Raw genomic sequence first — 14,438 nt, forward strand, 5'->3', positions numbered from 1 at the left:
TAATAATAATAATAATAATAATATTATAGAAATAACTTTTGGCACTAATTTTGTTACCTAGTAGAAAAATTCATAGTGAAGTCTTTACAGCTTCAAAAGCAAAAAAAGAAAAGCAGTAAAACAAATCAGTGAGCTACCAACATGGACTGGAACTCAAGAGCAAGTGCTACCATACAACTCCTAGGCGCAAGTAAGGTGCCAGCTGCTCAGCCATGTTTGCACATTTACCAGCAGGTGGCAGTGGGCAGTACTGAACAGCCATTAATTTTTAACGGACTGTCATAGGTGAAATTCTGCACATAGCGCCTCACCCAGAGGAAGCTGTTCTGGGGTGTAAGAAAGCAGGAACAGCCCTGCAACCTCATCCACCAGTCTGAACATAAAAAGCACTAGTAGCTAGTATAGCAATAATACCAATAATAAATGATTTGTTAATAGCCCAGATTCATGTACGCTAAAGCTCTAAAATGCACAGGTTAAGATTATATTTTACAAAAATGAAGTACTTTTAGTTAAGAACCATTCATCCACTTGTTTCATAAGGCTTTTTCTGTTTGTAGAGTAGAACACATACCTTTTTTCGGTACCATATTTAGTGTTCCACCTTTAGAACCTGCACTTTTCTTGTACACTGCTTCATTTATATATATATATATATATATATATATATATATATATATATATATATATATATATATATATTCTTAGCAATGAATTGTGCTGCAACTATTTTTCATTATAGTAAATGTTTTAAAAAATGTGCTTTATTTGATTTATGCACACTTCAATTTATAGACTCATGTCATTTTGTGCAGGTATAATTATTGTTTAAATATTCTAATTATTAAACCTTGTGCAAAAAATAAAATAAAAAATAAATAAAAATAGACAAGAACAACAAATAGATAGGGTCACCTGAAATTAAAATGAAATTACAAAACCTCAAAGGTTGTGTATACACATGCAATAATTGTAGTTGGAAAGGATCTCTCACAATCTTTTCCAACGACAAAAGATTGAACCATGCATGAATAAGAACTGTACATAAAGCACCATTCTGCTCTATGGAGAGGGGAAGGGGAAGAACGACCGAGCTGCTTACAATTGCATACAGGACAGATCCATGAACGATGAGTGCTGTACACACACCAGATTCTCATCAGATATCAGCCCTGAGGCAATTATCAGACAAGAATCATCTGACTTGTGTACATAGCCTTAATTTACACAAACTGGTTTTGTTTTCAATACAAGTTAGTAAAAATACAAAAACAGCTTGAATTAGTTTAGAAGCAAATCAAATACAGGCCAGAAGAAGCAAACTGCAGGTCACATGAATTTTTCAATGACCTGTGAAGGGTCCCAAACTTTTGCCCAAGTAGTGTTATTTCCTATCATTTCATTTTATCAGATAACCTTTTTTCTTTTCTTCCAGCTTCACCAGCAATGTCACACTTATGTATTGCACATATATGTGTGCTTAGCTAATTTTGTAGACATCTTAAGTATAATTTGTTTAACTGTGCTAATGAAAACAAAGTGACATCAGCTTCAATTAAGAGAACTGAGAAGGGCTCATAATCACTATAGCAACCTAACAGGATTGAGCTGAGTGTGGGATTTCTCAAACTACAATGAATAATTAATGTGTTTTTTTGTTGACTGTGTTTGTATTTCAGCATAAAAAGAAGGAACAGCAGTAGTCTAAAAAGCCGCCAAGAAAATAGGTTAAATTCCTTGCATATGGAAAAATAAACACCCCAAAGCAGGGATAAAGAATAAAGGTACTTTTATTTGTGTAAGCTCTTCAATTGAAAAAGAAAATGCCTCAAAACGCATGTTTAATGGATAGAGAGCAGTGTATTAGGTGGGAAAGGTGTCAAGATAGAGGGTACAACTTCATTAATCAATGTACCTGTATGGTATGTTTTTGTGTATATACAGTATATATATATGTGTGTGTTTGTGTGTGTAAGTATGCAAATATTCCATCACTTGAAGCCCTATTTACATGTGTTGGTGCTCTGAGATGGACTGAACTTGTGTTGCACACAACCCCCAGTGTGCTGGTACAAATGTGTACACGTGTGTGTTGTGGCAGGCAGCCTATTTAAATAAAAGGGTAACTCACAGCTGCTCAGTTCTAGAGAGTCAGCCACTGCTCAACACACAGAACAAGAAGATGCCTAAATGTATTATTGTATATTTACAACCTGACTGCATTGCAGTAATAATAAACTCAGTTCCCTTTGAGATTTAATGCTAAACCCTAACTTTTATAAATAAATATAAGAAAAGATCATATTGCAATTAATAGTCCCACACTCCTCCAACCAAAAAAAAAAAAAATAGTCTAGGGTTCTGTGCCTCCATAACACAGAAGAAGAAGAGAGAACACACAAAATGAAAAATCATTCAAAGTGCCAGCATTAAAAATTCTAACAGTGTCACCAAAAAAGCTATTTCAATGCACCACAAAGGACATATCTACCAGTGTACCCAGCATTCAGCAAACATTCAGTGCATGTGAACGTGCCAGATGCATGTGTTTTAAAGGTCAATGATCTATTCACCACCTGCTTATGATTGGTGAAAATCACACCCACTACTTTCTAAGTCTGCCCCATAAAGTCTTTAAAGTCTTAAATGCTTACCTATGTGTTTTTACCGATATCAGATGAGAACATACCCAAATATGGACGTGTTCATTTTAAGTGGGTCAAAAGTGCTTTATGTACAAGTCTCAAATCTTCCAAGGTCACCTCTGAGACATGGCATTAAAAAAAAAGATCACAGAAACAATTACTTAATTTTAAACAAATACACCCAGCCTTGACATGCAAATTACAGTGTTTTTTGTGCAGTCAACTAAACATAACAAGCCTGATTGCTTCAAATTTTGCTGAGATCTAAAGGTGACCGTATAAAGTTGAATTTTGCACATATAACAACTGTAGGATCTGCAACATTCATCAATACCTTGTATTGGCAATTAAACAAAACATTTGTTTTTAAGGAAATGAAAGATGGAAATATTTACCGTCCATCATTTTATCCTGGATGAGATTAGACTAGAAGGCATGGAAAATACAGTCAGATGTTCCATTTCTTTGGTGGAGTATTTAATAGAACTGTCATTGTAAGAATTACATCATCTACAATCTACATTTATAGTTAAAGGAATCCATCCAGATGATATATTGTGGTCATCTCTAATGGCTTCAATTATAAATAATTCTGTCAAGTTATTTTGTTGTCATTGTCATGTTGTCGTTTAGTAAGCTGAGGGTATCCGCAACTGCCAGTTTTGACAATATAGGACGTGATTCAAAGATTCAATGAAGGAAACCTACAATGGTGAAGCTTTAAAGCCTCCCAAACAGATAGTTACATTCTAATGTATGAAATGTTTTTTCTTTCACATGTAATGCTAGTAACAGAGATGTTGTCCAGGTTAGTTTAGCCCTGGTCTAGGATTGAAAACATTGGCCAAATAATGGAACACTATTTTAAGAAATGAATTTCAGATTTGCTGCATCATCCAGGTTTACCTATGATAGTCTATCTTCTCCAGCCTTGAAGAGAATAAATCAGGCACTATGACTGAGGCTTGTTTTCTCTCAACAAAGCTGAGGACACGTCCCCTATAAAAATTGGAGGGGGCCCATCAAGCAGCACTTCACGGTGAGCGTATAAAGTTTGCACCTTCCCTACAAAATCTCATACCCAAATTTTTGAAGCTAAATTAAAAAAAATACTGTGACCTTCTGTCGCAACACAAACAAAAACCCCAATCCAATTTACGGCCACAAATTGAATCCCTGCAGATTGCTGGAAAGTCTCTTGGATGGGGAGTGTATAAATTCTTCCTAGTAGACTAATAAACTCAAACCCAAACACAAACCTAATGCCTTTCCTAGGAAAAAATTGTGAGATGGTAAGCTCACTCAATCTCAAGCTAATTTTGTCTGCATTTACCAATTTCTATAACAATCTTAATGGTTCGTCCCCAGTTTCCTTTGGCTCTGCCATTGGGTCTTCTTTTGAATCTATAACACTCTCTCATCTCAAATCCCGTTACAGAGATCGCTTAAATTTTACAATAGTTGTGAATAGTAGAGCCTGAATGACGTACTCACACTCTATCTGTGCCCCTCTAAGCGGCTATCAATAGCTGCTCTCCAATTTCAGGATACTGCAGATTTATTCACATCTTTTGCGATGTCAGGGTTTCACCAGTGCTAAGTGAATGCATTTAATTTTATACATTTATTTTTACTTTTTATTTACAAAACAATTACCTGAAAATAACCATAAGGTAAGACCCAATATTTATGTTTAATCTTTGTATTGCTCTGCATTGCCATGGCTCCTAGACTTTAGAACTAATACTAAACACTATCTAGCCTTTTATTGTGGTTATGGGGATATTGTGGTCCATTTGTAGAGCAACCACTATGTTGTCAAGTTTAGCTCAATGTTATTTATATGCTTACTTTTGTTTACATATTTATTGACCTGTAATGGCCTGCTCTTTTTTATTGACCTTCATATTTGCAAAGTTTTTCAAACTCTAGATTTGCAGCATGTGTAGATTTGCAACTCTAGATTTGCAGCATTATAGTTAAGCACTGTTTGTTAGGCCACATCTATTTAACCACACCGATTTTCTTTGAACAACATGTACTTTTAACTGCAGTTTAAAAATTTCAATGCGTCTCTCCTTTCTGTTCCAGGAAATCATAGGGTATGTACAGTACATATACTTCAGGCAATTCCATGCTTTATTGAAACATGATACTGTGTAATATATGAAATGAGGATCAAAAGCAGTAAAATATTTTATCGGGTGCTCTAGTTACAGAACATCTTTGGCATTTGTAAAAACAGACAACAGTATCCGTTCAGAGGAACATGGATATTACAGTGTGATCTCCCTTGTAAATAATATGATCTGACTGATATGGCAGAAAAATACCGGTTCATTTGGCAGCTGTAATGTGGTCTTAGCAGGTTTCTGTATAAATGTACTACAATATTATCAGTTTACTGGACATGGATTTTGTTTTTTTTTAAGGTCACCTGTAGTTATGTGTCATTCTAATAATGGCTATATTTCCTTTCAGTATTCTTCTCAGGTTTACACAATGCCAAAGTCAAAGGATAGAGCAACACAGCAAATAATAACTAAAGTAGGTGTATATAACAAAGCAGACACCACTAAAGAACAAATGTAGGGGCCAAAACCAGCTAGGTTATACCACAATTAATCCAACAAATTTTTTGCACGTAAAGTGAAACGTTACTAAGGTATTTTTATTACTTGCACATTTTTCAGCTTATCTAATTTATATTATCTATATAATGTAATTTTATCCATATAATGGTTTTCCATTCTTTACAATGTATTATTATTATTATTATTATTATTAATATTAGACAGTATCTCACAGCACCAACATATTACACATCACTGTACATTAGATACTGGTTACAAATTACAGACAGATACAAACAATGAAGAGGACCCAGCTCAGAAGAGCTTACAATCTAGGAAGAGAGGGAAGTATCACACAATACGAGATTGGATATCAATTGGTGGGTGAGTATTGAGGGTTAAGAGACAGAAGAAGGTGGGTAGTAGGAAAGTTTGTAAAGGTGGGTTTTAAGAGCTTTTTTCAATGTACAATTTCTTTAAATGGTGTTGAAGTTTCCAACTGATTTTTACTGTTTTACTTTCTTTTACTATATCGAATTTCCCATTCAACTTTTCAGAAATTTAATAGGACTTTCAGGTGCAATACAAGTAAATAAAAAGAGGCAGCCATAATTGTTTTTTACCTGTTAGATGTAGAAATCCTGGCTGTAGAAATCATTAGCTTCCAATATTCAGAAATTGTAATCAGGTTAAAACATAAATATAAATATTACACTGGTATGCTAAAAATGGTACTCCTTTACTGTCCTTTACCACAATAGGCATTTTTAGTTTGAAGAATAAAACAAATATGATGGAAGCTCCTTTACAAGTATCCTTGAATACACATAAAGCTGACACATGTACATACCTATCACAACTATAAAAGTTGCACTTTTGTCCAGATGACAGTGGTCACAATAAACAAGGAAAAGTGTCCCCAGAAGGTACAGCAAATGGAGGTGTACTTCCCGCTTTGACTACTTCCTTCTGTGTCTCCTTGTCTCCTTTATTGGTTCTTTATCATATACCTATAGGGCCTGATTTATTAAAGCTCTCCAATGCTGGAGAGGATACATTTTCATCAGTAAAGCTGGGTGACGCTGCTATATTTGGTCTGGTTCTTTGGTCATAAAGGGGTAACACCTATTGATCTACTGACTGCATGTTGTTATATGGTAAATGATTGGCATCAGAAAAGACACAGGCCCTATTTATATTTTCACAGTGATCCATTGCAGCGTGTTAGTTCATATACAGTATAATAATGGCAGAAGTGTATAAGGTTTGCAATAAGGCACCTCATTCAATACAAGGGTTTCCAGTGCATCAAAATAAAAAAAGTCATGCATGGTTGTGCAGCACAGCGCAATGCATAGCACAGTAAGTGCAGCAATAGACTTTTTAGTACAATGCATTGGGGTGTCATTTATTATGAATGGCACTGCAAAGCTCCACACAAAGCATTTTAATCTTACACAGGGACCGCATTGGTGTGAAAGTTCCATGTCACTTACACGTTCTAAAATATCCAAGGTAACAAACATGGAAATTTTTTTTAGCATTTTAGACACAGTAGACATGTGATGTTGTTTTAAATATCCTTTGCAAAACATTCAGATAAATTTGAATGTGAAAAAAAGGCAGGCACATATTGATATCTGATACAGGTAACAGTAGTGCTGAAATCTGTATAACCTGTGAACAACGGCACAGGAGTGCGGATATGGCTCTTGGTCACATGCCAATATTTGCACATGGTGGGGAATCTGATAAAATGATATCTGTTCCAGGAGTTTGTTTTCTTTGAACACATCTTGCTCTAAATAAATTGCAATAAAGTAAACTGGAAGCCAATTGAAATGCAATATTTTTAGTTTAATATTTAGGCTACAAAATAGCTGCTGCCGGGGACTATTACACACGTGCATTGACATTATTTGTACATTTATATTAATGCGTTAATTTATTTTCTAATAAAGAAAGTAAGAAATTTTCAAATCAAGTTACATAACATGGCAATATAAAACAACAGTATAGAAAAAGTTGTATATACAGTGTAGGCCTTTCAATGCAAAATGCATAGCTCACAGGTTGAATCACCTTAATAAAATAAAAAAAATAAAATAAACAGCATGTCCCAACGTTATATTGAGTGCCTATCTCTGTGCACACCATAAAACATTACCATGATTACAAGTAATGGGAAAGTGAAAAAAAGGAAGGGGGGGGGGGTAGAATGGGAAGAGAATAGAGAAAAGGTCCTAGAAGGGGGGGGGGGGGGGGATAGGAGAAAAGGGTAAGGGAAAGTATCTCAACCAGCCTTTCGAGTACTCCAGATTGAAGGCTTGAGAGTGGATGTCCTTAACCAATCAGAGCTTGGAATTTAGCAGATCTTACAAAATCTATCCAAACTAACCATGGATCTGTGTAAGCCTCATTTTGGTTGTGAAGTTGTGCTATCAGCTTTTCAATACGCTGTATATGGGATAGTTCTGTTGCCCATTCCCTCAAAGTAGGAGTCTTGGTTTTACCCTAGAATTAAGGTATCAACTAAGGTGGCTGCCAAAAAAAAAAAAAGAAAAGCAAAGGAGACCCCTCCTGGCTGAGGACGTGGATTCCAGCAACGCAGATAGCAACTCAATAGTAGGCTCTACAGGAAGCCGTGTGGAAATTTCGTTGCCTGAGGTAGGGTTTGCTTATCCCAAAACTTTTTTTTTTGTGGTTTTGGATTCAGCTGTCTGTGTGCCATTGGCGAATTATTCCCTCACTTCCTGTTCCAATGTTAAAACAGGAAATTAGAGGAAATCTTATGATGTAGGTGTAATTTCCATCTTAGACAATTGACCCCAGAACAAGGATCCCTATTGGAAGATTTCACCTTCTTGTTCTTGAAATAACTCTAAAATGTTGTATGTGCACTTATATTTTGTCCCCATAACAAATAGAGAGACTGGTTCCCCTCAAAGGGTACACAGATCTTAAAAAAAATCTTCACAGAAGGTCTAACCCTTCCTGCTCACAACTTTTAAGCAGTTACAGGAAAAGTTGTAACATCCACTATGTTACTATGCAAGTATGTGCAGACCTTTTATTTAACTCTCAAGAGCAGATTTCCTACTACTGAAGTACAGAAAAAAACATAAGAAAATGTTTTGTGCTTCAATTCTTCCTCATCAAAAAAAAACAAAAATATTAGTTTGGAGTTGAGTCATCCTCTAATCTGAAAATTTAATTAAAGCTCTGCTGCTTTGTTTCTATTTAAGTATTTTTTATTGGAAATATTTCATGTAAAACCAAGCATAAAACAAATATCATATCTCTGTCTATCCGCTTCCTCTCATTTCCTGTTGTCTCATGGATAGAAGTTGGGAGTTAATCTTCCAATCAAGGATACAGAGGTAAAAAAAAATCACAACTCCACTCCAATATGAACCTTTTAACCATACTACAAGCCATGTCCTCGGAAGCATGTTGCTGGAAACAGTTGTTTGTGATCATTTCCAATGACAGAAGGAACAAACTAGCAGTGTTTATGCTATGGGGAGGAGAGGGAAGGAGGACCTGTTCCTTATGATCATTTAGCATTCCCTCAGGATGGCCTAATTAATAACCTTGGGGGACAGCTACATAGATGCTAGATTTTTGCCCGAGAAAATGTTGATCCCAGACATCTCTACATGCCCCATCTTTGGTGTGATCCCTAAAGTTATAATGTGGAGCAGCCATTTCCAACCTGGGTTCCTCCAGGGGTTGCTTGGGCTTCCCCAAGCTTTGGCTTACTGACCTCCCATGTGATGGTGACCTAAGTGTGCCAGTGACAGTGTCAGTAGCATGACACCAGAACTTGTGTTAACTATTTGTAGTTGGCGGGAGGGGCACATAAGCTTGACCAGCACAGGTAGTAATAGGACACTCCCAGGGGAGGAAGGGCTGTATTGTGCAAGGAGGGGGAAGAGCGGGACTAGGGAATTGACTACTTTTCCCATAAGTATAAAGACACATTGCATGTGAATAAAACATTGTTTATGGAAATTAAAAACACTGCAAGACAGCATCGAAAATACTGGACTTTCTATGCTTTTGCCTGCAATATTTAGGAAGGGGGGCTTACATTTACTTTTCTAGTTGCATCTATCACTAAATGCCACAACAGAGACAAGGTGGGGGCAGACACTATTTGGCTGCAGTGTCACACCATATGAAAGACCGCCAACTTACTAATGTTATGTCTAATAGAAGGTGTGTTCCATGTAAATGGTAAGTTCTGTGCTAATAGTATGTCATATAACCCCCTTGCGTCCCTAACCCTAATCTGTTCTGACTTCATGGACTACAAAGCCAGACTACAACCCTTTAACACTGAACTCACTGTCGCCAAGCAAAAGTTATTTCTCTGTGCTCCTGTCCTCTCAAGCTTCCAACCCACGCAGACTATTTGCAACAATGGACTCCCTCCTAAACCCCACACCTGCTCCCACCACAACATCTCTGTCCAAGACATTGCCACCTATTTTAGAGATAAAATTGACAAAATCAGACATGATGTCTCTGCTCACCGAGCCACTCCAACCATACCCACCCCTTCCACCTGTAAATCATCACTGACCTCCCTCAGCCCTGTTACTGTGGATGAAGTCTCTTCCCTTCTCCCATCATCTCCACCAAATACCTGTCCGCTTGACCCAATTCCCTCTGATCTACTCCATGCTCATTCCTCCACCCTGGCTTCTGCCCTAACCGAACTATTCAACCTCTCCCTTTCTACTGGTATTTACCCCTCCTCTGTCAAACATGCCATAATTCTCCTTATCCTGAAGAAACCCTCACTGGACCCCTCCCTACCGTCTAACTACTGTCCTATCTCTCCCATATGTCTCCAAACTTCTTGAACGCCTTGTCTACAAAAGACTCACCCATTACCTGAGCACCAACTCTCTCCTTGACCCTCTCCAGTCTGGTTTTCGAGCTGCCCATTCCACTGAAACAGCCCTTACTAAAGTGGCCTCATCAGAGCTAAGTCTCAAGGCAACTTTTCCCTGTTCCTTCTCATTGATCTTTCCTCTGCTTTTGACACTGTTGCTCACCCCCTTCTAATACAAATCATGCGCTCCATTGGTATCAGTGACACTGCTCTCTCTTGGTTTGCTTCCTATCTGTCTGACCGCTCCTTTCAAGTTTCTTTCAATGGTAACTCCTCCTCACCCACTCTCCTAAAATCCGCCCCTACCTGTCCCCTGAGACCACCAAACTCCTTGTACACGCTCTCATCATCTCCCGTCTGGATTACTGTAACATTCTTCTTGCTGGTATTCCACTAACCCGACTCTCTCCTCTACAATCTACTATGAATGCTGCAGCCAGACTCATCCATCCTTCCCTCCGCTCCTCTTCCGCTACATCTCTTTGTAGTTCTCTCCATTGGCTTCCTTTTCACCTTAGAATCAAATTCAAGCTCCTGTGCTTTGCCTTCAAATCCCTACACAGTTATTGTCCCACTTACCTTTCTGACCTGGTAAAAAAATACTCCACCAGCTGCTCTCTCCGCTCCTCCAATGACTACTAATGACTTCCTTACTCATAACCTCATCACACACACAGATACAAGACTTTTCTAGAGCTGCTCCAACTCTCTGGAATGGTCTTCCTCGTCCTATTCAGCTTGTTCCTACTTTCTGCTCGTTTGAAAGAGCACTCAAAACCCATTTTTTCAAACTTGCCTACCCATCTTTTCCTGTCTCGTAAACCATCACTACTTCCCATCACTACATATCTCCCATCCTATTGTGTGTAAATTCCCCAACCTACTAGATTGTAAGCTCTTCGGGGCAGTGTCCTCTCCTTCTCCAGTGTCACTGTCTGTATTCGTCTGTCATTTGCAACCCCTATTTAATGTACAGCGCTGCGTAATATGTTGGCGCTATATAAATCCTGTATAATATAATAATAAAAGATAGGGCCCAACCATCAGGCCATGGACTGTTCCAAAATGTGCTGTAGCCATACTTGTTGGCTGCAGTCATACTGTGACAGGAATTATCTGAGCCCTCTCTCCTGTCACTTGGTTAAGCCAATCATGTAAGCCGGCTTGTATAATTGGCTGAACTAAAGGACAGTAGGGAGGAGCTGGCTTACCTGATTGGCTGAATGAACAGGCAGAGGAGAGGACATTTCTCCAATCATAGTGAAGACTGCAGCTGGCATAGACAGCTGCTCTGCTCCCTGGACCGGTTTCATCCCAGAACATTTTTGCATGGACCCACCCCTGGAAAACTTTTCTTGCATGAAACTAGTCTGCGGTGCAAAAATGGTTGCTGCACCACTGTGTAATAGTATGTTGTTTATTTAAGGGGTGTTCCATGTAAATGGTATGTTTGTCAGAAGGCGTGTTGTGTATATGTAAATAGAATGTATTTAAGGTGACATATGAGGTCTGTCTATTAAATAATAGGACTATATCTCTTATACAAAGCAGTGAGATGGTTATGGGAACTTGCCATGAATCTTTAAACATATCCAAACATGCACAGCAAACACCAGCATTCTGCTGTGTAGTTTATTGTCAGTCACTATTTAATGCAATTGTGTTTCCCTTCATGTCCTGAAATCATGAAAAGTTTAAAGTTGAGAAACGCATCAATCTGAAATTTTTGGAAAAATTTTGCAGCACAGCAAATAGAATATTGCAAGAAAATTTGCACTGATATTCTGAAGTCATCTTCCAGTACGATCCTGAAACAAAACGACTATCAATGCACTGGAAACATCTTCATCAAAAAGGTGCATCATTGTGCTCTGACAAAGCTGAGACAGGAAAAGACGGGCAGAAATGTTGGGAAAATATTATTAAACAGGATTTATATAGCGCCAACATATTACTCAGCGCTGTACATTAAATAAGGGTTGCAAATGGCAGACAGACAATGACACAGGAGGAGGAGAGGACCCTGCCCCAAAGAGCTTACAATCTAGGAGGTGGGGAAATATCACATAATAGGAGGGGAGATATGTAGTGTTGTAGTGTAGAAGGTGGATGGTGTGTGAATGATATGTATTATAGATGTATTGTATGTGAATGATATGTATTATAGATGTATTGTATGTGAATGATATGTATTATACAAGGTGTATTTTGTATGTGAATGATATGTATTGTAGTGTGCCGTGTGTGAATAGTATTTCCTAGTCTGTACCTTCCAACTAAAGCCTGACTTGTGCCTGAACTATGTGTGCCTCCCCCTGTGGGTGTAGAATATAGGGTAGGAGGCCATGGGAGTGTCAGTCCCTGAACTAGGTGCGGTAGGTGCCCCGGTATAGAGATGACAGGCCGGCACTGCAGTGTGATCTGGGTGTGGTTGCCGCACTGGCAGTAGAAATAGTCGAGGCGCGCGGTTGCCAGCTGACATCTCCGCTCACTGCCTCGGCCTAAATGCTGACGAGAAATTGGGCTGAGCGCTAAGCCCCGCCCCCTCCAGCCGCTGTGCGTGTGTCAGATCAGCCATCTCAGACAGCAGCTCCCCTTGTCTCTGCACACCGTCTGCCGGGGTACACAGGATGGCTGCGGCGCTGAAGGACAGCTTCGACAAGTTCCTGCACCAGAAGAGTGCGGTGACCGACCTGCTGGAGAAGATTGAGGCCAAGACTGGGGTGAACCGGCGCTACATAGCACTGGGTGAGAGCCCCTACCCCAGCCCTTCCCTGCCATACACTGCCATACAGTGATCAGCTGATACCCAGCACGCGGCATCTCCATAGCCAGGGCCACCAGGCTACACGCCGGGCACACAGCCCAGACATGCTCACCTGGCAGGTGTTCCAATATAACTGCATGGAGTGAGCTCACAGTCCGCCATATGGTACCTGAGCGCCCGTGTCCCCCTATACAGAATGTCTGGCCTGCGTTGTCACCATTCATCTCCTCCACATAAATGCAGGAAGCCATGGATCTGCAGAACATAGAGGGCAGCCATGGTCGCTCTATTTATAGGCTTTGATCCTTTGAAGGCTTTGCCCGTCATATCCCCCCTTACCGCCATGTGACAGCTGCCATTACTATTTGCTGGGAAAATCACTTTCATTTTCAACAACTTGATTGTACATACTAGATTTACAATCCTATATAATATCAAGATGGGAAAAGAGGGGCAGCTATTTGTGTTCTATCACCCAGCAATGGGCCCATCTTGTGAGGTGGGGGACCAATACACATAAGATATGTATAATGTGTGTTGGGGGAAATTGGGCTACCTGCTTTCTCCTAGATTGGTGTGACCATCCCCCATCGTCTTCTCTCCTTCCCGTGTTTAACTTTTAAACATTTTGTAAAGTTTTAGTATTCCTGAACTTTCTTACTTTATATCTGCAGATCAATCTGATCTAACATTGTCCTGATTTTGTGTGTAAACATTATTGTGTCCGTGCAATATACATTTTGTCCCAATGGGATTCTTATTGGAGCAGCCATGTCCTGATTAGTTTTTCTGCCCCTAAGCGGGTATATACCCGCAGCTTGGGGTCTGTTGGGGGGTCTTCATGTAGATTATCTCGGGAGAGTTGGCTTTTGTGGGTTTTTATTACGGACCAGTTGTCCTTTAAATCTCACTCCAGAATTTTAAAAACCATTCATATGTGGTAGGGCTACCACAATCCCCTTGGGGCTGATATTGGACATGAATGTGGTGTGTGTGTACAGTGCTCGTCGTTCATGGGTCCATCCTGGCCGATCCACGAAAATATTGTAATGGAAATGAAGGGGGAGAGAGCACAGCGGGGTGCTGCTCCGTCATTCTCCCCTCTCCATAGAGCAGAATGGTGCTGTATGTACAGAGCGTGTTCATGCATCTTTTAGTCTTTTTCGAAATTGTGAAAGATCCTTTCCAATGACCATTATTGAACGTGTGTACACAGCCTAAGTCATTTAGGTCTGGGAGATTTTTGGGAAATTATCTCTCCCGGGTCCCGCAGGCTCCCCCTCGGTGAGTCCGGTCACAGATACAATAAACTATATAAGCGATGGTCGCAGTCACTGCTGTAGCCTCCATTAATGCATTGTTAGTGGCGATGCTGAGGAAGAAGAGGCACGCCATGAGCCTGGAGAGTCAGGGATAAGGTTAGGAAGCTTGCTCCGCTGGATTTATACAAACCTAATGCGGTGGTAGCTCCATTACAAAGGTAGTTTTCTAATCCTGAAGTTCAGTTTTAAATTAAACTTTGGTGCAGCTTCCGTCTTGTGCATTCACCT

The 14,438-nt window shown here is 39.5% G+C and overlaps 1 protein-coding gene across 1 annotated transcript in view; it reads left to right on the forward strand.

The window, feature by feature from the left end:
- Positions 1-12,658: 12,658 nt before the first annotated feature.
- The window catches only part of REEP5 (receptor accessory protein 5), a 20,852-nt gene continuing 19,072 nt past the window's right edge, over positions 12,659-14,438 (forward strand). The window contains exon 1 of the mRNA XM_072416089.1: positions 12,659-12,869. Coding sequence (XP_072272190.1) covers positions 12,752-12,869 — 118 coding nt within the window. The 5' untranslated portion in view covers positions 12,659-12,751. The remainder of the gene's footprint in view (positions 12,870-14,438) is intronic.

This window comes from Pyxicephalus adspersus, chromosome 6 (assembly GCF_032062135.1).
Source record: "Pyxicephalus adspersus chromosome 6, UCB_Pads_2.0, whole genome shotgun sequence".
NCBI lineage: Eukaryota > Metazoa > Chordata > Amphibia > Anura > Pyxicephalidae > Pyxicephalus > Pyxicephalus adspersus.